At 44.4% G+C, this 17,157-nt stretch overlaps 1 protein-coding gene across 4 annotated transcripts in view; it reads left to right on the forward strand.

Annotated features, from left to right (window-relative positions):
• The window catches only part of plch2a (phospholipase C, eta 2a), a 315,314-nt gene that overhangs the window by 289,651 nt on the left and 8,506 nt on the right, over nucleotides 1-17,157 (forward strand). For 3 of the 4 annotated variants that reach the window (XM_069918573.1, XM_069918570.1, XM_069918571.1), the window contains one exon: nucleotides 9,508-10,441. In XM_069918573.1, coding sequence (XP_069774674.1) covers nucleotides 9,508-10,441 — 934 coding nt within the window. The remainder of the gene's footprint in view (nucleotides 1-9,507; nucleotides 10,442-17,157) is intronic. The other variant, XM_069918572.1, reaches the window with a different exon arrangement.

Genomic DNA, 17,157 nt, shown 5'->3' on the forward strand with positions numbered 1-17,157 from the left:
ATTTTTGTTCTCCTTTCTGACAGGTTTAATTGTCATCCTTGTGTATATTTCAGGCTCTTCTTGTGTAATGTCTGATCAGAGCTTGTCCTTACTTGTACACACACTCAACTTTAAGGGTCAGCTTGCAAGAGAGGGAAGTCCTCCATGTTCATTGAAGCTAAGGGAAAAATAAGAGGTTTTCCAAGGAAGAGTCCAGTCAAATTCCATTTTCCCCAAAGATGTGGTCCCACTAGTGTCATTCTTGCCTCTGGTTGTGAGTTGAAGGTTCACTCCAAGGATTTGAACACAATCTAAGATGATGTTGGCTGCACAGGGCCCCAGAGTCAAAGGTGCCCCTTCCATTTGAGAAGTTATTCTCATTAGCTCCATCTGCCTGTTCCAATAATTCAGGAAGGTGCCAGGACCCAGGAATCTGTCCTAATATCACCATCTATCTCCATGCCCACCTTCCTGCCACTGAGACGATCTAAAGTAGATCCTTTCTATTTTTTTCATTGATATGTCAAGCCAAGTCATATCAAGTTTATTGTTATCTTATTACATAAGTACAACCTGACGAAACAGTGATCTCCAGTCCTTGGTGCAAAACACGCAGGCAAACAACCAGAAATGACACACATACAGACAAACAATACACATGCAGGACAAATATTCATATACAGTATACAAATAAATAAATATTGCTTCATGAATATGAGAGTCTCAGATGGTGAAGCTGTTCCTTAGGTGGTGCTGAATCTGATACTTTTGCATCTCTTCCCCTACGGGAAGCTCCATCCAAAATTAGTAAGTCCTGGTGATAACAGTGGTTACACTCTAAAATGACTCGATGTGTCTAAAACATTTCAAGACATTTATGGGGGGCTTGTGAAGAAAGTCAAGACAAACACAAGCCTGATTTTATCTTTGTCTGACTGGTGCAACTATTCTTGGTAGAAACATGAGCTTCAGAATCCATTGTCCTCTGTCACACATGCACCCAACTGATTGGCTTCTTGGCAAGTAAGTCGCTTCCTTCACTAATCTCAGGGCAACTCTCAGTGACAATTCTTGTCCTAATCCAACAACTGTATCGGTCCAATAATAGCAACCCCAGTATTAGCAGATGTAAATAAATATTTATATGCCTGGTGCATAATTTTTACTGCATAGAGACACAGCAGCAGATCGGGAGTGCTGGTGGATTTATGGGATGTTAACTGAAATAACGGTGGCTCTGAAATGCCACTGTCCATCACCCAAGAATATGAAAGAGCAGGAGGACCTTCCCCCTGCTTAGGGAAGTAATTCTACAATGTATTTCCTGCATGTTTTGGTCAATTTATGTGTTGTCAGATTGCTGCAGAACCACAGTAGCATTGTTGATGTCCTGTATGCAAGATCTGTTTCTCACCAACTCTCACTTTGTCTGTTTGTGATTTACAGTGCAATCCTCTCTGTCAAACCTCCACTCTCACACGCTCAGAGTTTTTAGGAGCCCTGAAGGTGCCTCTCCTCACTCAGGGAAGGTGTAGTGAGACCAATCACAAAGCTGCATGCTTCTCTGCTGATTGTCATCATTAGCATCGGTGCTTCTGATTTGCTTTGACACACACTCCTTTCCGTTCATTCATGGATTCAATCATCACCTAGTTTCCCCTGTGCTTATCCATCTTAACTGCACCAACTCTTTGACTTCCAGCTGCAGGATTTTGATTTTGATATGTACTGCGTGTGTGTTTTACAGTCACAAATGCCAAGTGCACTGACAGATCCAGGGTGCAATGGATAACATCAGCAGCCAACTTGGTGTTCAGGGCTGGCTTTGAGAAGGCCTGTCTGTGTGTGTGCTGGTGTCCTGACTTGGGAAGACTCAGTACGGTGTCTGAGGTGCCATCAGTTCTGCTGCAGATTTAGAGCCCGTTTCTTTACCTGCCAAGGTTCCGATCTATCCAATCCAACTCTTGATATATTAATGATTCTGTTTTATTGGCTAAGTCACACCACTGTCATGTACAGTGGGACAAAGAGTCACTGACTTGTTAGGGAAGCAAAGATTATGGACCAGTGCCTTGCAGTGTTTACATAAGAATATAAGAGTAGATCATGACTGATCTGATGATAGGCTTATCTCCACCTACCTGCCTTTTCTCCATATTCCTTAATTCCCCTACTTTGTAAAAACCTATCTAACCTCGTCTTAATATATTTACTGAGGTTGTCTCAATGGGCAGTGAATTCCAAACCCTCTGGGAAAAACAGTTCCTCCTCATCTCCATCCTGAATCGACTACCCTGGATCTTGAGGCTGTGCCCCCTAGTCTCCGCTACCAATGGGAACAATTTCCAAATCTTTTCTATGCCTTTCATGATTTTATACACTTCTATGATCCCCTTTTATTCTTCTAAATTCAAGCAAGTACAGCCAGTTCATCCTTCCTCAATTAAGGAGACCAGAACTGCACGCTGTTCTCTAGGTGTGGCCTCACTAGTACCTTGTACAGTTGCAGCATAACCTCCCTGCTCCTAAACTCAGTCCCTCCAGCAATGAAGGCCAACATTCCATTTGCCTGCTGCATCTACAAACCAACCTTTTGTGATTCGTGCTCCCAAGCTGCAATCCATTTTCCTTCCAAAGTGGATGACCTCACATTCACTAACATTGTACTCCATCTATCAGACTCTTTCTTTGATCACGTGGGGATTCTGCAATATGTTTAGTTTCATTTGACTGAGTTGGAACTTCAAAGTAGCATCTGTGAGTCACCAAGTTGTTCGTGACCTGCGCTGAGCATGTTAGGCACTTTTGGACAGAAATTGGTTGAAGATCAGTTTTGCCACACCTCTGATTAGTCAGTGCTCTCGCAAACAAGGTGTATATTCCACATTCAGGGAGAGTGTTTACACTTGCAAGTGGTGTGGCTGATCTGATTGCATGTTTTTGGTTAGTTAATTCCAAAGCAGAGGTCATGAAGTACATTATTGGAGGAGTTCACTGAGAAACGCGCAGCCAAAATATTTGGGAAACTACTTCAAAGCCTCCAACACACCCCCTGGATCTGCCTGTATATCAATTTTCAAAAGCATTGCTTTTTTTTTTGGAAGAAAAACATCAACTTCCAGCTCTTGAATCACTGACCGTTTGATTTAAGAATTAATGCATTTTATTATCTCATAACAGCATGGTTTTATTTGGCTGTGCCCGAGGTGCTACCACACATTTATTGAACTAACATCAAACAGATTGCCACCAGAAATCATGCCGGCTGCCTCCTCCTTTCCACTGAACATACTTCACCTGTAACTAACCATGTGTGCCCAAAGGGCTATGCATTTCCCCCCCCCCCCTAATCCCAGAGAACTGCTGCCTCCCTCCACCAACCCCGACCCCACCACCCCACCTCACCCCCACCCCCCCACCCCCCTTCCCTGCCTTCCATCCTCTTGCTTTTAATGCAAATTTGCCTTCACAGGCCCTTGCTGTTATGTGAAGAAACAGGAAACCCGCCCAAGGAAAAGTAGCATGGGGTTAAGAAGAGTATACATACATGGGAAAAATAACATGATGGGACTGCTCATTTTCTCTGGGACCTACTGTTTGGAAAGTTTGAATGTCAAGGTTCCTTTCCTGTTTTCTGTAAATAAGTTGAAAAAAATATAGCAAATCACAGAGTATAAGATTCCAGAAATTGTAGGGAGCTGGAGGTTGTCCTGCCACATGATTAGATCATGGTTGACCATGTCAGTTTCATTTACCTGTTTGTTTCCACAGTCCTTGATAACCAGGCTCAGAGAATAAATAAAAGCTGCAGTTTTCTCTCCAATTACAAGTTTCTTCAAATTTAGATTTCAATTATCCACTGAGTTCTTTTAGCACTTCCCTCCTGTGAAGAATGTAGGTGGAGACCCAGGAGGAGAAATATGTCCTTGTTTATCTGCACTAAATCTGCAGAAGTAGCGGCCATTGGCCCGACACTGCCTCCAACACTGACTTCTGCACAACTGAATGTGATGAAGTGAGTACATTGGAGGCCAATTGGCACAAGAGTAGTGCCAGTGAACAAAATGCTGACTATCTGAAACCCACCCCATCCTCCTCCCCTCCTTCATAGGCTCCAAGGAAAGATAGAATAGAATGATCTTCTATTGATTGGAGCAAAGGAGGCTTAATGGAGGTCTGTAGAATTAAGAGAACTAGGCAGAATAAATAGGAAGAACTATTGAGAGGAGTGAAACACCAAGCGGGTACAGAGGATTAAAGTGGATGAGAAATGTTCAGAGACTGGGGACTGATTGAACGGTGGAGGCACAAATTCTCATTGAGTGTTAACTTATTGAAGCAGCAGGTCTGACTTGGTCAATGATGGGATGAAGCCATGTAGCTCCTCCCTGATCAATGTGGATGGAATAGTTTGAATAGTGCACTCTGTGTCTTAAGCATCCAGCAATTCTATGAGAAATATAATAAGATCTTTGCATAAATCCAGTAAGAATTGCTGGGGTGAATTCCTTAACCATCAAGAAGTTAGAAATGTGTTTGATGCAGATGTTCTAGATGCATTTAATAGGATGCAGAAGAAAGGAATAAAAGGTTATACAATTAGGGTGAGTTGGAAAAGGGTGGGAGAAGGCTTGGATCACCTGGTCAGGGCAAATGGCTTTGCTTGTGTTCAATGGCGTAGGAACTTGTTGATGAGACTTCAAATAAGCTGAACTCGGTCGATCTTCTAGCCGAATGTGTTCCAGCATAAGTGCTATTTTCTCCCTTGGAGATGAAAGGCAGGGAGTCGAAGGACTCAGCTGGTGATGTGACAGAAGAATTCGAGGACCTGGATTTTCTGTTCCCAACCACCACCCCAATCCCCATGTCCTTTGCATGGGTTTTCCAAGGGTTATAATATAAAGAGGGAATGATTGCTCTGGGTCAGAGTCCAACAAGCCCTGATTATCACGTGCAGCAATAGATCACACATTCTGGGATCCTGCTCAGAGATGGTCTAAAGACTGATGTTTCCAATGACAATCACTGTGCCACTAATAAATAGTAAACCATGCTCTTACCATTGAGCTTCCTGACCAATTCCATCTCAATGAGGCAAGTTTATTATTATCTTCCCATTCTCTCCAAAGGCTCCCATTCCCCAGGACACTCTCCAGTTCTACAACCCTGTGCACTCTCCCAGATCTGGCCTCTTGCTCATCTTCAATTTAATCGCTCCGCTGTTTGCAACAATACTCAGTTACAAAGCTTTGGATCTTTGGATTTCCATATCGAGTCCTCTGCCCCTTTTTCCTCTTTAAGATGCTCCCTAAAAGCTAACTCTTTGACTGAGTGGCCCATCTAAAGTGACAGTGTAAATGTTTGACAATAACTCCATTGGGGTTTTAGTACATTGAAGGCCTATCTATAGGAGGGCCTTTCAAACCTATATTGGCAAAGGAATTTCATTTAAATCCAGCCACCAGAGTTGAGGATGTGCTGTTTCCAAAATCTGTATTGGGTCTTCTCTGAGTGTATAGGGTGGATGCACACAGAGGTTGCTGGTCAAGTGTAGTGATGCAGGGGCATCAACTGTGTAAAGCCATTTGGGTCTGAGGCCTGAGAACAGCACAAGCCATTCACAATAAAGCAGGCCTGCTTCAATGTAGGTTAAAGGGAACGCGACTTAGTTGATATGTTGATTGAGAGTTGGGAGATGTTTATCTTCTCAGGCAGGTCCTGCTTTAAATATTTAGTGCCATCACCCACATCTCCTGCCAGTGTCATTTAAGGGCCCTGATCATAACCTCAATCATCCATCCTGAGATTTTGTGAAAACTCTTTCCCGGCCCAGCCAATTTGAGAGTCTGACCCTCCCTCCACCACCCCACCCCATCCACATTTCTCTCGTGTGGGTAAATCCGGCTGGGATGCGATCAGATTTTTCCACTGGGTTAAAGGGTGGGTGGGCAAGCTGCAGACAATTGACACAGGGGCCCCGAGGCAGTGTGTGTTTAATGTGTCTTGGTATGAGAGGACCTTGGAGTGGAGTTGTTACAACTGCCGTCCATGAATTATATCTGGTGGAGGTCTGAAACCTGGAAATTAAGAGGCTGGAGAGAAACGGTCTTCAGCTAGAAGTTGATTAAAATGTTAAAATTACCCTGTGAGGTAGCTCACTGGTTGCCAGCTCCGGTGGCACATTTCTGCCTCATTGGAAAATTGGCATTGAACTAATTGATGGGATTTTCTCCAGTTTGCTCTAAGGACCTCCCATCAATTTTCACCATAAACTAGAAAAATTTAGTTATCTTCAGGAAAATGCATTCACTTAAGCCAAAATATTTTTCAGGCATGCAGAGCACGCTGCTGGAGTGACAGGCTTAATTTATCCTCACTTCCACTTGTTCACTGTAACCCATGGCAGCATCCCCTCAGTTTTACACAGCTCAAAATGTTCCCTCCTGACCCAAGCCCAGCGTTGCAAAATTGACTTAGTAATTGTACTGCTGGCATTTTTTCACAGTTTGAGTGGGTTCAGTCCAAACATTTCAGACACCCACTGTTACCTTTTGTGATAATCCCAGTGACAGCATTGCTCACAGGCCAGAGTGTTGCAGACAACTTGACAACATAGAGCAGCTATTCTCCACAGGGGCCATATGGTACCCCCTGGGGGCCACAGCTCATTTAAGGACAAACTTGACTGTTTACAGGGAAGGGGGTCCATAAACTTTGAGTGGAGTCCTGAGGGGGCAATAGCCAAAAAAAAGGTTGAGAATGGCTGGCTTAGAATATGGAAGATGGTAATAAAGTGTGATTGAATATCATTAGTGTGGTATCATTAATGTGTATGTGTATGCAAAAGGGCATCATGTCCAGCATTCAGCAATTCTATGATAAATAAAATAAGATCTTTGCAGTGAGAATCGAGGAGTTGAGTTTCTTAACTATTGAGAAGTTGGAAGCTGCAACTGCCCGCTGGATAGTCTAGATCCATTTAATGGAATGCAGAAGAAAGGTTTAAAAGTTATGTGATTGGGGTGAGTTGGAAAAGGGTTGGAGGAGGCTTGCATCCAATAAGATGGGAAATTGTTAATGAAACTTTACCAACTGCTCCAAGTGGACTGGACTCAGTTAATCTTCTGGCGAATGTGTTCCATCACAAGAGTATTATTTTCTCCCTTGAAAATTAAAGGCAGGGAATCGAATGACTGGACTGGTGATGTGGCATCAGAATTTGAGGTCCTGGATTTTCTTTTCTCCCCGACCCATTCCTCCTTTGGGTTCTCAGATTAACATGCACAGTACCCCATCAAGCTACATTTAATCAGCTGATCCCAAGCAGAAAGTAGAGAGATTCCTTTACCTACCCCCTCACTGGTTACAACAGTCAACTGCTCAAGGCATATTATTAACAGGGCATCTTTGTGAGTCACAGGCCTGAAACAGGAATAATCAGAGGACAGGACATATTGAGCCTGGGGTATGTTTTTATGGAGAAGAACATAGAAACAGGCGCATTGGTGCGATGCCACCCAACACTGGCATCGACACCAAATATTGGTCCCACATGAGTCTTTTCATTAGTTTCTACCACTAGAGGTCATTTACAATGGCAAATTAAACGTCTTTTGCATTGGGGGAAAGCCAGATCACTGGAGAAAGTCCAGGTGGTTACAGGGAGAACAAACTCCACCCACACACAGCACCCGAGACCAGGATGGAATCCAGGCCCCTGGAGCCATGAGCCAGGGGTTCCACTAGCTGCACCACTGTACCAGCTCCATGCCACATTACTATGGCCTGAGTGACACTGGCATGGCTGGTCCTGAAACCTTCTGAAGATCCCATCCTCTGGAACTGAGTCTAGCACGGAGCTATAACTTGTGAAATGTTGGCCAATTCCATTGCAGCAGAGAGGCAGAGGGTGAGATGTTCAAAATCCTTTCATAAGTAGGTGAAAGAAGAAAGTGTTTACACTGCAGGAAGATCAGTCATCAGGGGCTGACAGGCAGATGGGAAATGAAGTTTAATATCACAGGGATGTGAGGGGAGAGCCCTTCATTATCATGGGCTTACGTACTTATTCATGCATCAGATATAATCAGATTTGACTACTCATAGAAACCTCCATGACACCACAAATAATGCTCAATTAACCAAAAGGATCATGGAAGTAACTTTAACTGAAATTTTCCAAGATTTCTTTATTGTAATGTGATAATGCAGAGCTTCTGTAATATTACATGAAATTACCTTCTGTTTGCCACAAGGCATAGAGTCGGCATCTCTGTCGCCCAGCATCCATTAAAGTAAAAGAGAAAGAGAAGTAAAACAGAGTCACTGAACGCTTATGGATTCGTCTCCAGCCCTCCCACAGCCTCTGTTGGCTGCACAAATTCCTGTTTTATCCATCGGCAACCTGAGTGCGAGATCCAAATATCCGGCACTACCATGAACCCTTCAGCACCCAAGGCCTTTTGGGTGCCCTTCTTGCCCTCAGCACCCTCTCGAATCCCAGCTCCCGACACCTGATGTCCATGAGCCGGTCTCCAGCAGCCCTTAGCCCTTGTGGTTCCCCCGACCGAAAGTCGCCTGCAGCCTGCGTAGGTCCCTCATCCGCTGAGGTCTTCACTGGTCCGCTGCCAGAAAGTAATTGAATCAATATTTAAAGAAGGAGAGCATTTGTGGAATAATAGAGGAAATGGATCAAAGTGGACAATACCAATGAAGACCAGGTGCTTGTAGGAAGGGCCGAATGTCCTCTTTCAAAGGTGTATGATCCACTGATTCAACGGAACTAACTTCGGACAAATCTACTGGGTGTTTTTGAATATTTCATTTTTGATTTTCCAAGACTCACACAAATCCAAAACAACAGTACAATCTTCTCAACAATGCTATATTACATTACATTCAGTGTCCATTTTTCCCCACGCCCACCCTGCTCCCTTCCCTCCTATACCCTAATACCACAAGAAAAAGATTATGTAAATTAAACAAACTTAAAGAACCAAAAACCTATAGAGTCACCGACCCTTAAAGGAACCAAATAGAAACCCAGAGTAGCATAAAGTAGTGAAAAAGATATGAAACAAGAGCACATCGTCTGCATCACGACCCACTTAATTTATCTCGGTCGTTCCACTATCTTTACCTTTCTTCTACTTGGAAGGGGTGTAGCTACATCTGTGAACCTGTATGCTGCAGAGAAGGCTGCCACATCCCAACAAATGCCTCATATTTCCTCCTTAAATTGTATGTGGTTTCCTCCAGGGAATACAACTCTGCATTTCCATATTTCATTGTGTAATGTTTAGTTGGGAGTCGGACTTCCTCGTGCCAGCTATACATTTCTTGGCTACCGCCAAGGCGATTTTCACAAACTGAATTTGGTACTTGGACAGTTTAAAACTCACGTCCATAATATTTCCCAGAAGATTACAATTCCAGATCCTGTCAAACAAATCCACTGTTAGATGTGCCGTCACCTCCAACCTAATTAAATCCTCAAAATTTTTTTTTTTTTGTTTGTCTGTTCTGCAGATCAAGCAAGTCATGGGATTAAAGGGGCTTTTCCACAGAAATCCAAAGCAAGCTTCGCTGGACAGTCATGTTGCTGTAATGCTCACTCGCAAACACTCTTTTAGCAGCCACATCCTCCGCAGGACTGCCAGCGCCCCCACCAAGGGGCAGCAGAAGGGCAAAAAGGGCTTCCCGCACATTGTTCTAGATACCAAAGACTGCAGCTCAGAAGGGGCAAGTGAATCTGAAGACACCTCCCAGCCTCGATTCGAGCAGGAGGCTGAACACACTGAGGCTGCTCCAGAAGGAGCAAAAAGGGAGGTGTGGACAGAGGCCTTTAAAGGTAAGGGGACAAACCGGGAGTCGGGGGAAAGTCAGAAGCAACGTGTGACTAATGTGCCAATGGGTGTGGCGTTTAGCGAACCTTTAAAGCGGGCAAACCGAGTGCGCATACTGGACCCCGAGGAGCAAAGGCAAGGAGTGTTTACCAGGTGTGCCATAAATGGCTGCGGTAGAATTGGCATGGCCACCAATTGCATGAAATGCGTCATTGGTTCTAGGGAGAGCCCAGATCTAGAACGCAAGTGGAAAGATCACGTGCACAAGCCAGCTGCCCTGGCAGTGTCCAAGCCGGCACGCCAGGGCACCTCCTTGGAGGATGAACGGCTAATATCCCCCAGGCAGGCCGTCCAATGCCAACCCAAGCAGAGATGGCGATGCCAGATCGCCCACAGTAGCAGCTGCAGCAGCGGAGAGGTCAACCGGTCGGAGGCCACTGCCAAGGGCTGTGACTCACCCAGGTTTGAAAGCCTGGAGGGGCTGGGTGGCCTGGAGCACTCATACCACCTGGTGCGGGACCCTCTGAAGTGTCCAGGCACCCTTCAACGTGAAATGAACTCTTTGTTTGTACAAAAGATGGAGGAAATCCGAAGCAAGTCTCCAATCTTTTCCGCGGGTAAGACCTGAATGGACTATTTTGTTGACCTGTCCTTTGTTTTGTAGATCAACCTAATCCTCTGGCTAGCTCCACCTAGTTCAGCCAAACCTCAACCCTCTGACCAACCCTTGAAACCATGCCCACTGTAGATTTGCCCTCCAGTACCTCTTGAGAAACCTGACACAAGGACTCCGAATCAGAGCTGTTTGTTCGTTGCTCATCATTCCATGACCACCCAATGCTTCAAACATCTTTTTTTCCTTAAAGACTTCAAAATACATCAGATCAGCCAAATGCCTCACTCCTAATCGGTTTGAGGCTTTAAATTGCCTCATAATTGAAGGAATGAAATCATTTCCTAAAAAATGACTTGGGACCAGCACAAGATTATCAATATCACACCAACTTCTACCAACAGATTAATGAAGACAAAGATAAGGTTGATGGAAATTTTTAAAGGCTGGTATTTTCACTAACTGTAGTCTCCCAATACTTAACCACCATTGCCCAGAATTCTGGATATGCACAAGTTAGCAATGGGTTCACCTCTGCGTCCATCTGTGGGAGCAGGGGAGTGGCGCATAGCAGAGGTTCAAATTCTCATTTTGTGCCCCCTCATGGAGTCCTCTCCTGCCAGGGTTGGGTGACAGAGAACAAACTCGAGTCCTTTCCTTACCGGAGGGGAGACCCGTGGACAATTTGTATGGTCAGGAGGAGCGTTCCTGTTCCTGTACACTCCAGAGGAATGCTTACTGCATCCAACCCACAAGGAAGTTTCCACTGGGCTTCTTCTCACCACCCACGTGCCTGTGGCCATCTTCTTCCAGTGGGACAGGGCTTGGCGAGTCTTAATCAACCAATACATGAGCACATCACCATTACATCACCAGACCCGGCTGGTCTAGAAGAGGACGCCTCTTCCAGACGTGGAACATGGCCAGTTAAAACTCCAAGACTTTGAAGCAATTCTGAATTCCACAGCTAAAGGGCAGAGATAAAATTGGAGTTAACATCTGAAAGTTTTGAACCATTGGGAGTAAATCAGAGCAAAACTGAGGGAAGGGGATTTTAGCATACAGGTCTGAATGGGGTAACCGGGTGATGGTGATGAGACAGAGAGCTAAGCTTTGAAGCTCACTAGTATTAAGAGAAAAATTGGGTAAGATGTAAATCCAAGGATGAGCCTGACCCCAGTGGTTTCTCAATGAACTGTTTGAGCTAGAGCTGCTTTCACCTTTCCTTCTTCCGCTGAGGGAAATATATGACAATCTAGGCCTTCACTGACTGCTTCCTTAGTTTTGAGAGTGACTTGTCTGTCTTCCTTTTTGTTTTCCTTTCTCTTCTTTCACTGCCCAATGAGTTTAACTGTTTGCAATGTTCTGCCCTTGCTGCCACATGCAGTGGACAACTGACCTGGAGAGCAACACAAAGGTAAAAAAAAATCTATTCCCTTGGATTTCCCCACACCCAACCCCGAGATCCTGTAGGGAACCCCCTGCTTCATTGAACATGTTGCCTAATACGTTGCCATGCAAGGGGAGTTGCACAAAGATGTCCCAGCCAAGTCAGGGGAAGGGTTAGAAGTTGAAGGTACTGTTTACACATATTTTGCCTTGTTTGTGTAGATTTGTGAAACTCCTGGCCAAAGTTTATTGCATGGTAAATGATAATATAACAGAATTAACAAGCTAGGCATGGCAAGGTTATAAATACTGATGCACAGTATTGCACTGGCGATCAGTCCAAAACATGTGCCTTATTTTACCCATGATGCCACCTCACCTGCTGAATGTTTCCAGCATTCCCTGCTTTTATTCCAGAGGCTGAAGCCCAATCTGCTTGGTCTGTTATCCACCATCCCGCCGCAAGATCCAAGAGCTTCCTTTCCACTGATTGGTTTGAGGATACTGCAGTATAAACCCATCCTTGATGGTTCAAGGCAACCAAGAATCACATCTGGAGAAATATAAGAAAGCTGCTGAATTGCTTTGTGGCATTCTGTGTGTCTTCATTACGAGGGATAGATAAAGCTGTCTGCTATTAGTAACAGGCAAGATAAATAGTTAGATGAATTACATACATGTAGGGCAAGCCCCTCTGCCAATTTCCCTGCTCTCCCAGGTCCTGCACATTATTTTCTCTCAGGCACCTATCTGATGCCCTTTTATGCAATGAACCCAGAATTGTCTTGTAAATAGTTACATTTATGAAGTACATAGAACATCACCTCAGGCTACTGAGGCAGGCGAGGGAGGAGATTGCTGAACCTCTGGCAATCATCTTTGAGATGGGAGAGGTACCAGAGGATTAGAGGGTTGTGGATGTTGTTTCTTTATTCAAGAAAGGGAATAGCGATAGCCCAGGAAATTATAGACAGTGAGTCTTACTTCAGTGGTTGGTAAGTTGATGGAGAAGATCCTGAGAGGCAGGATTTATGAATAATAAGGTATAATAAGATTAGAAACTAGTCAACATGGCTTTGTCATGGATAGGTCGTGCCTTACGAGCTTGATTGAATTTTCTGGGGATGTGGCTAAACACATTAATGAAGGACAAGCAGTAGATGTTGTGTGTATAGATTTCAGCAAGACATTTGATAAAGTACCCCATGCAAGGCTTATTGATAGGGTAAGGAGGAATTGGATCCAAGGGGACATTACTTTCTGGATCCGGAACTGGCTTCCCCAAAGAAGGCAAAAAGTGGTTGTAGATGGGTCATATTCTGTATGGAGGTCGATGAGCAGTCGTGTTCCTCAAGGATCTGTTCTAGGACCCTTACTCTTTGTGATTTTTATAAATGACCTGGATGAGTAAGTGGAGGGATGGGTTAGTAAGTTTGCTGATGACACAAAGGTTGGAGGTATTGAGATAGTGTGGATGGCTCTCAGAGGTTACAGCGGGTCATTGATAGGATACAAAACTGGGCTGAGAAGTGGCAGATGGAGTTCAACCCAGATAAGTGTGAAATGGTTCATTTTGGTTGGTCAGATATGATGGCAGAATATTGGCAGTGTGGATCCTGGGGTCTGAGTCCATAGGACGTTCAAAGCAGGTTGATTCTCTGGATAAGAAGGCCTTCTTTAATCGTGTGATTTAATTGAATTTAGGAACTGAGAGGTGACATTGCAGCTGTATAGGACCCTGGTCATACCCCAGTTCTGGTCACCTCACTTCCAGAAGAAAAGGGGCAGAGGACAGCATGTTGTCTGGTTTAAGGAGCATGCCCTTTGAAAACAGGTTGAGTGAACTCAGCCTTTCTCCTTGGAGGTGTTTAAGATGATGAGAGGCATTAATCATGTAAATAGTCAAAGGTTTTTTCCCAGAGCTGAAATGGTTGCCTCAAAAAGACACAGGTTTAAGGGTTTAAGGTGCTGGGGAGTAGGTACAGAAGAGATGTCAGGGGTACGTTTTTTATGCAGAGAGTGGTGGGTGCATGGAATGGGCTGCCGGCAACGGTAGTGGAGACAAATACATTAGGGTCCTTTAAGAGACTTTTGGATAGGACATGGACCTTAGAAAAATAGAGGGCTATGGGAATACCTGATAATTTCTAAGGTAGGGACATGTTTAGCACAACTTTGTTGGCCAAAGGGCCTATATTGTGCTGCAAGTTTTCTATGTTCTGTTACAGCACAGTACAGGCCCTTCAGCCCATGATGTTGTGCAGATCTATGTAAACCTACTCCACTGCAATCTAATCCTTCCTGACCTCACACTCAGTTTGTCAAATCTCACTATATAAATGCATCAGTGGCCTGGCTTTGTATACTACTTATCCCACGCTCCACATCCATATCACTGTTTAATTTTGGAATCTCATAGCAATCACTTTGAATACAGAAGTAACAATGTGGTGGGTGGAGGCAGAGGAGAATCATTAACAGATCAATGTAGAGCAATCTTTACCCTTCAATAACGTCTCATTTGCCCCTAGACCAAGGGTATTCGATATTCAGACCCTGTTCCAGCAAAGAACATCATTCTGTTCCCCAGAGCTGACAAGCCTAAAATTGGCAGTTGTTACACATACAGTAAAACCCCCAGTACCCAGCACCTATGGAAATTGTTAGATGCCAGATAAGTATAATTTCCGGTTGCTTGAGACTTACTCTTACAATGCCTAACCAATACACCTGCATTAAGAATAAACAGTTTTTATTTTATTTTCAGCCACATTCTTTATTTTTCAATTGAATTTAGACATACATCATGGTAACAGGCCATTTCAGTCCATGAGTCTGTGCCACCCATATTAGACAATAGACAATAGACAATGGGAGCTGGAGTAGGCCCTTCGGCCCATCGAGCCAGCACCGCCATTTTACAGATCATGGCTGATCACTACCATCAGTACCCCTTTCCAGCCTTATCCCCATAACCCTTAACTCCTTTCCCACTAGAGTCTTATCTAACTCTCTTTTGAACATAATCAGCGAATCTGCCTCTACCACCCTCTGTGGCAGAGCATTCCACAGATTCACACTTCTCTGGGTAAAAAAATGTTTTCTCATCTCCATCCTAAAGGGCCTACCCTGTATTCTTAAACTATGCCCTCTAGTCCTCGTCTCCCCCATCATTGGGAACAAGTAATCCGACTTCACCCTGTCTATCCCCCTGATAATTTTGTATACCTCAATCATGTCCCCTCTCATCCTTCTAAACTCCATCGGATACAAGTCCAGTTTTTCTAGCCTTTCAGCATATGTCATCCCTGCCATCCCTGGAATTAACCTTGTAAATCTGCGCTGCACACCCTCTATAGCTAGTATGTCCTTCCTCAAAATTGGAGACCAGAACTGGACGCAATACTCCAGGTGGGGTCTCACCAGGGCCCTGTACAACTGCAGAAGGGTGTCTCTGTTCCTATACTCCAATCCCCTCTTTATGAAAGCCAACATGCTATTAGCCTTCTTCACAGCTTTCTGAACCTGCATGCTAGTCTTCAGTGACTGGTGAACAAGTACTCCCAGATCCATTTGCTCCTCCCCACTCCCTAGCTTGTCTCCATTTAAATACTACTCAGCTTTCCTATTATTGCCCCCAAAATGGATAACCTCCATTTTAACGTTGAACATCATCTTCCATTTAGCAGCCCACTCCCCCAACCTGTCCAAGTCCCTCTGCATTTTCCTGACATCCTCCTCACACCCCACACCGCCACCCAGTTTCGTGTCATCTGCAAATTTGCTCAAGTTATTAATAACCTCCTCATCCAAATCATTTACATAAATTACAAACAACTGAGGACCCAATACCGATCCCTGCGGCACTCCACTCGTCACATCCTGCCATCCTGAAAAAGACCCGCTTACCCCAACCCTTTGTTTCCTATTTCTTAACCAATTTCCTATCCATGTCAGCACCTTACCTCCAATACCATGCTCCCTGATCTTGCCCACTAGTCTCCCGTGCGGTACCTTATCAAAGGCCTTCTGGAAGTCCAAATACACCACATCCACAGGCTCTCCCAAGTCCACCCTCTTTGTCACATCCTCGAAAAATTCCAGAAGGTTAGTCAAGCATGACTTACCCTTAAGGAATCCATGCTGACTAGCCCTTATACTATTATTTCTGCCTAAGTGTTCTGCTATTACTCCTTTTATGATAGACTCCAATATCTTCCCCACCACCGATGTCAGGCTGACCGGTCTATAATTTCCCGTTTTCTCCCTCCCTCCCTTCTTAAAAATCGACACCACATCAACCACTCTCCAATCCTCAGGGACCTCCCCCGAATCTATGGAACTTTGGAAAATGTCGACCAGTGCTTCCACAATTTCCATAGCAACTTCTTTAAGCACCCTGGGATGCAGCCCATCAGGCCCTGGGGATTTATCAGCCCTCAGTCCCAACAATTTACTCACAACCTCCTGTTTCTGGATCCGGATATCCATTAGATCCCCTACTTCCCCAGGAAAGGTCCCCAAGTCTCTTGACACCACATGACCATTACCCCCTAACTGACCATAACCTATATCCTCCTTGGTGAAGACAGTTGCAAAGTATTTGTTAAATTCCTCAGCCATCTCCTTGTTTCCGGTAATAATTTCACCCTTTTCCATTCTTAATGGACCAATTTTGGACCGAACCAATTTCTTCCTCTTCACATATTTAAAAAAGCTTTTGCTATTCCCCATTATATTATTTGCTAATTTCCTCTCGTACTTAATCTTCCCCTCTCTTATGACTTTCTTAGTTACCCTCTGATGCTCTTTGAAGGTTTCCCAATCCTCTAACTTCCCACTCCGCTTCGCTATCCTATACTTACTCCCTTTGGATTTGATATTACACTTGATTTCATTAGTTAGCCACGGCTGCCATTTGCATCTCCTAGAGCCTTTCTTCCACTTTGGAATAAATTTGTCCTGAAACCTATGAAAAATGTCCAAAAATACCTGCCATTTTTCCCCAGTTGTCCTCCCAGCTAGTGTATCTATATTATTATATCTATATTATCTATATTACACCCAATTAACCTACACCAATTTACACCCAATTAAGATACACCCTGGACTACACATCTTCACACCCTGCCCCTGCAAGGATTCCATCCCATTCTCTCAATTTCTCCATCTCCGCTGCATCTGTTCCCAAGATGAGGTCTTCCCATCCAGAGCCTCTGAAATGTCTGCCTTCTTTCACAAACTTGGCTTCCCCTTCACCACCATCAACTCAGCCCTCACCCGCATCTCCTCCATTTCCCGCTCATTTGTCCTGGCCCCCTCTATCCCCAG

This window comes from Narcine bancroftii, chromosome 2 (assembly GCF_036971445.1).
Source record: "Narcine bancroftii isolate sNarBan1 chromosome 2, sNarBan1.hap1, whole genome shotgun sequence".
Classification (NCBI taxonomy): Eukaryota; Metazoa; Chordata; class Chondrichthyes; order Torpediniformes; family Narcinidae; genus Narcine; species Narcine bancroftii.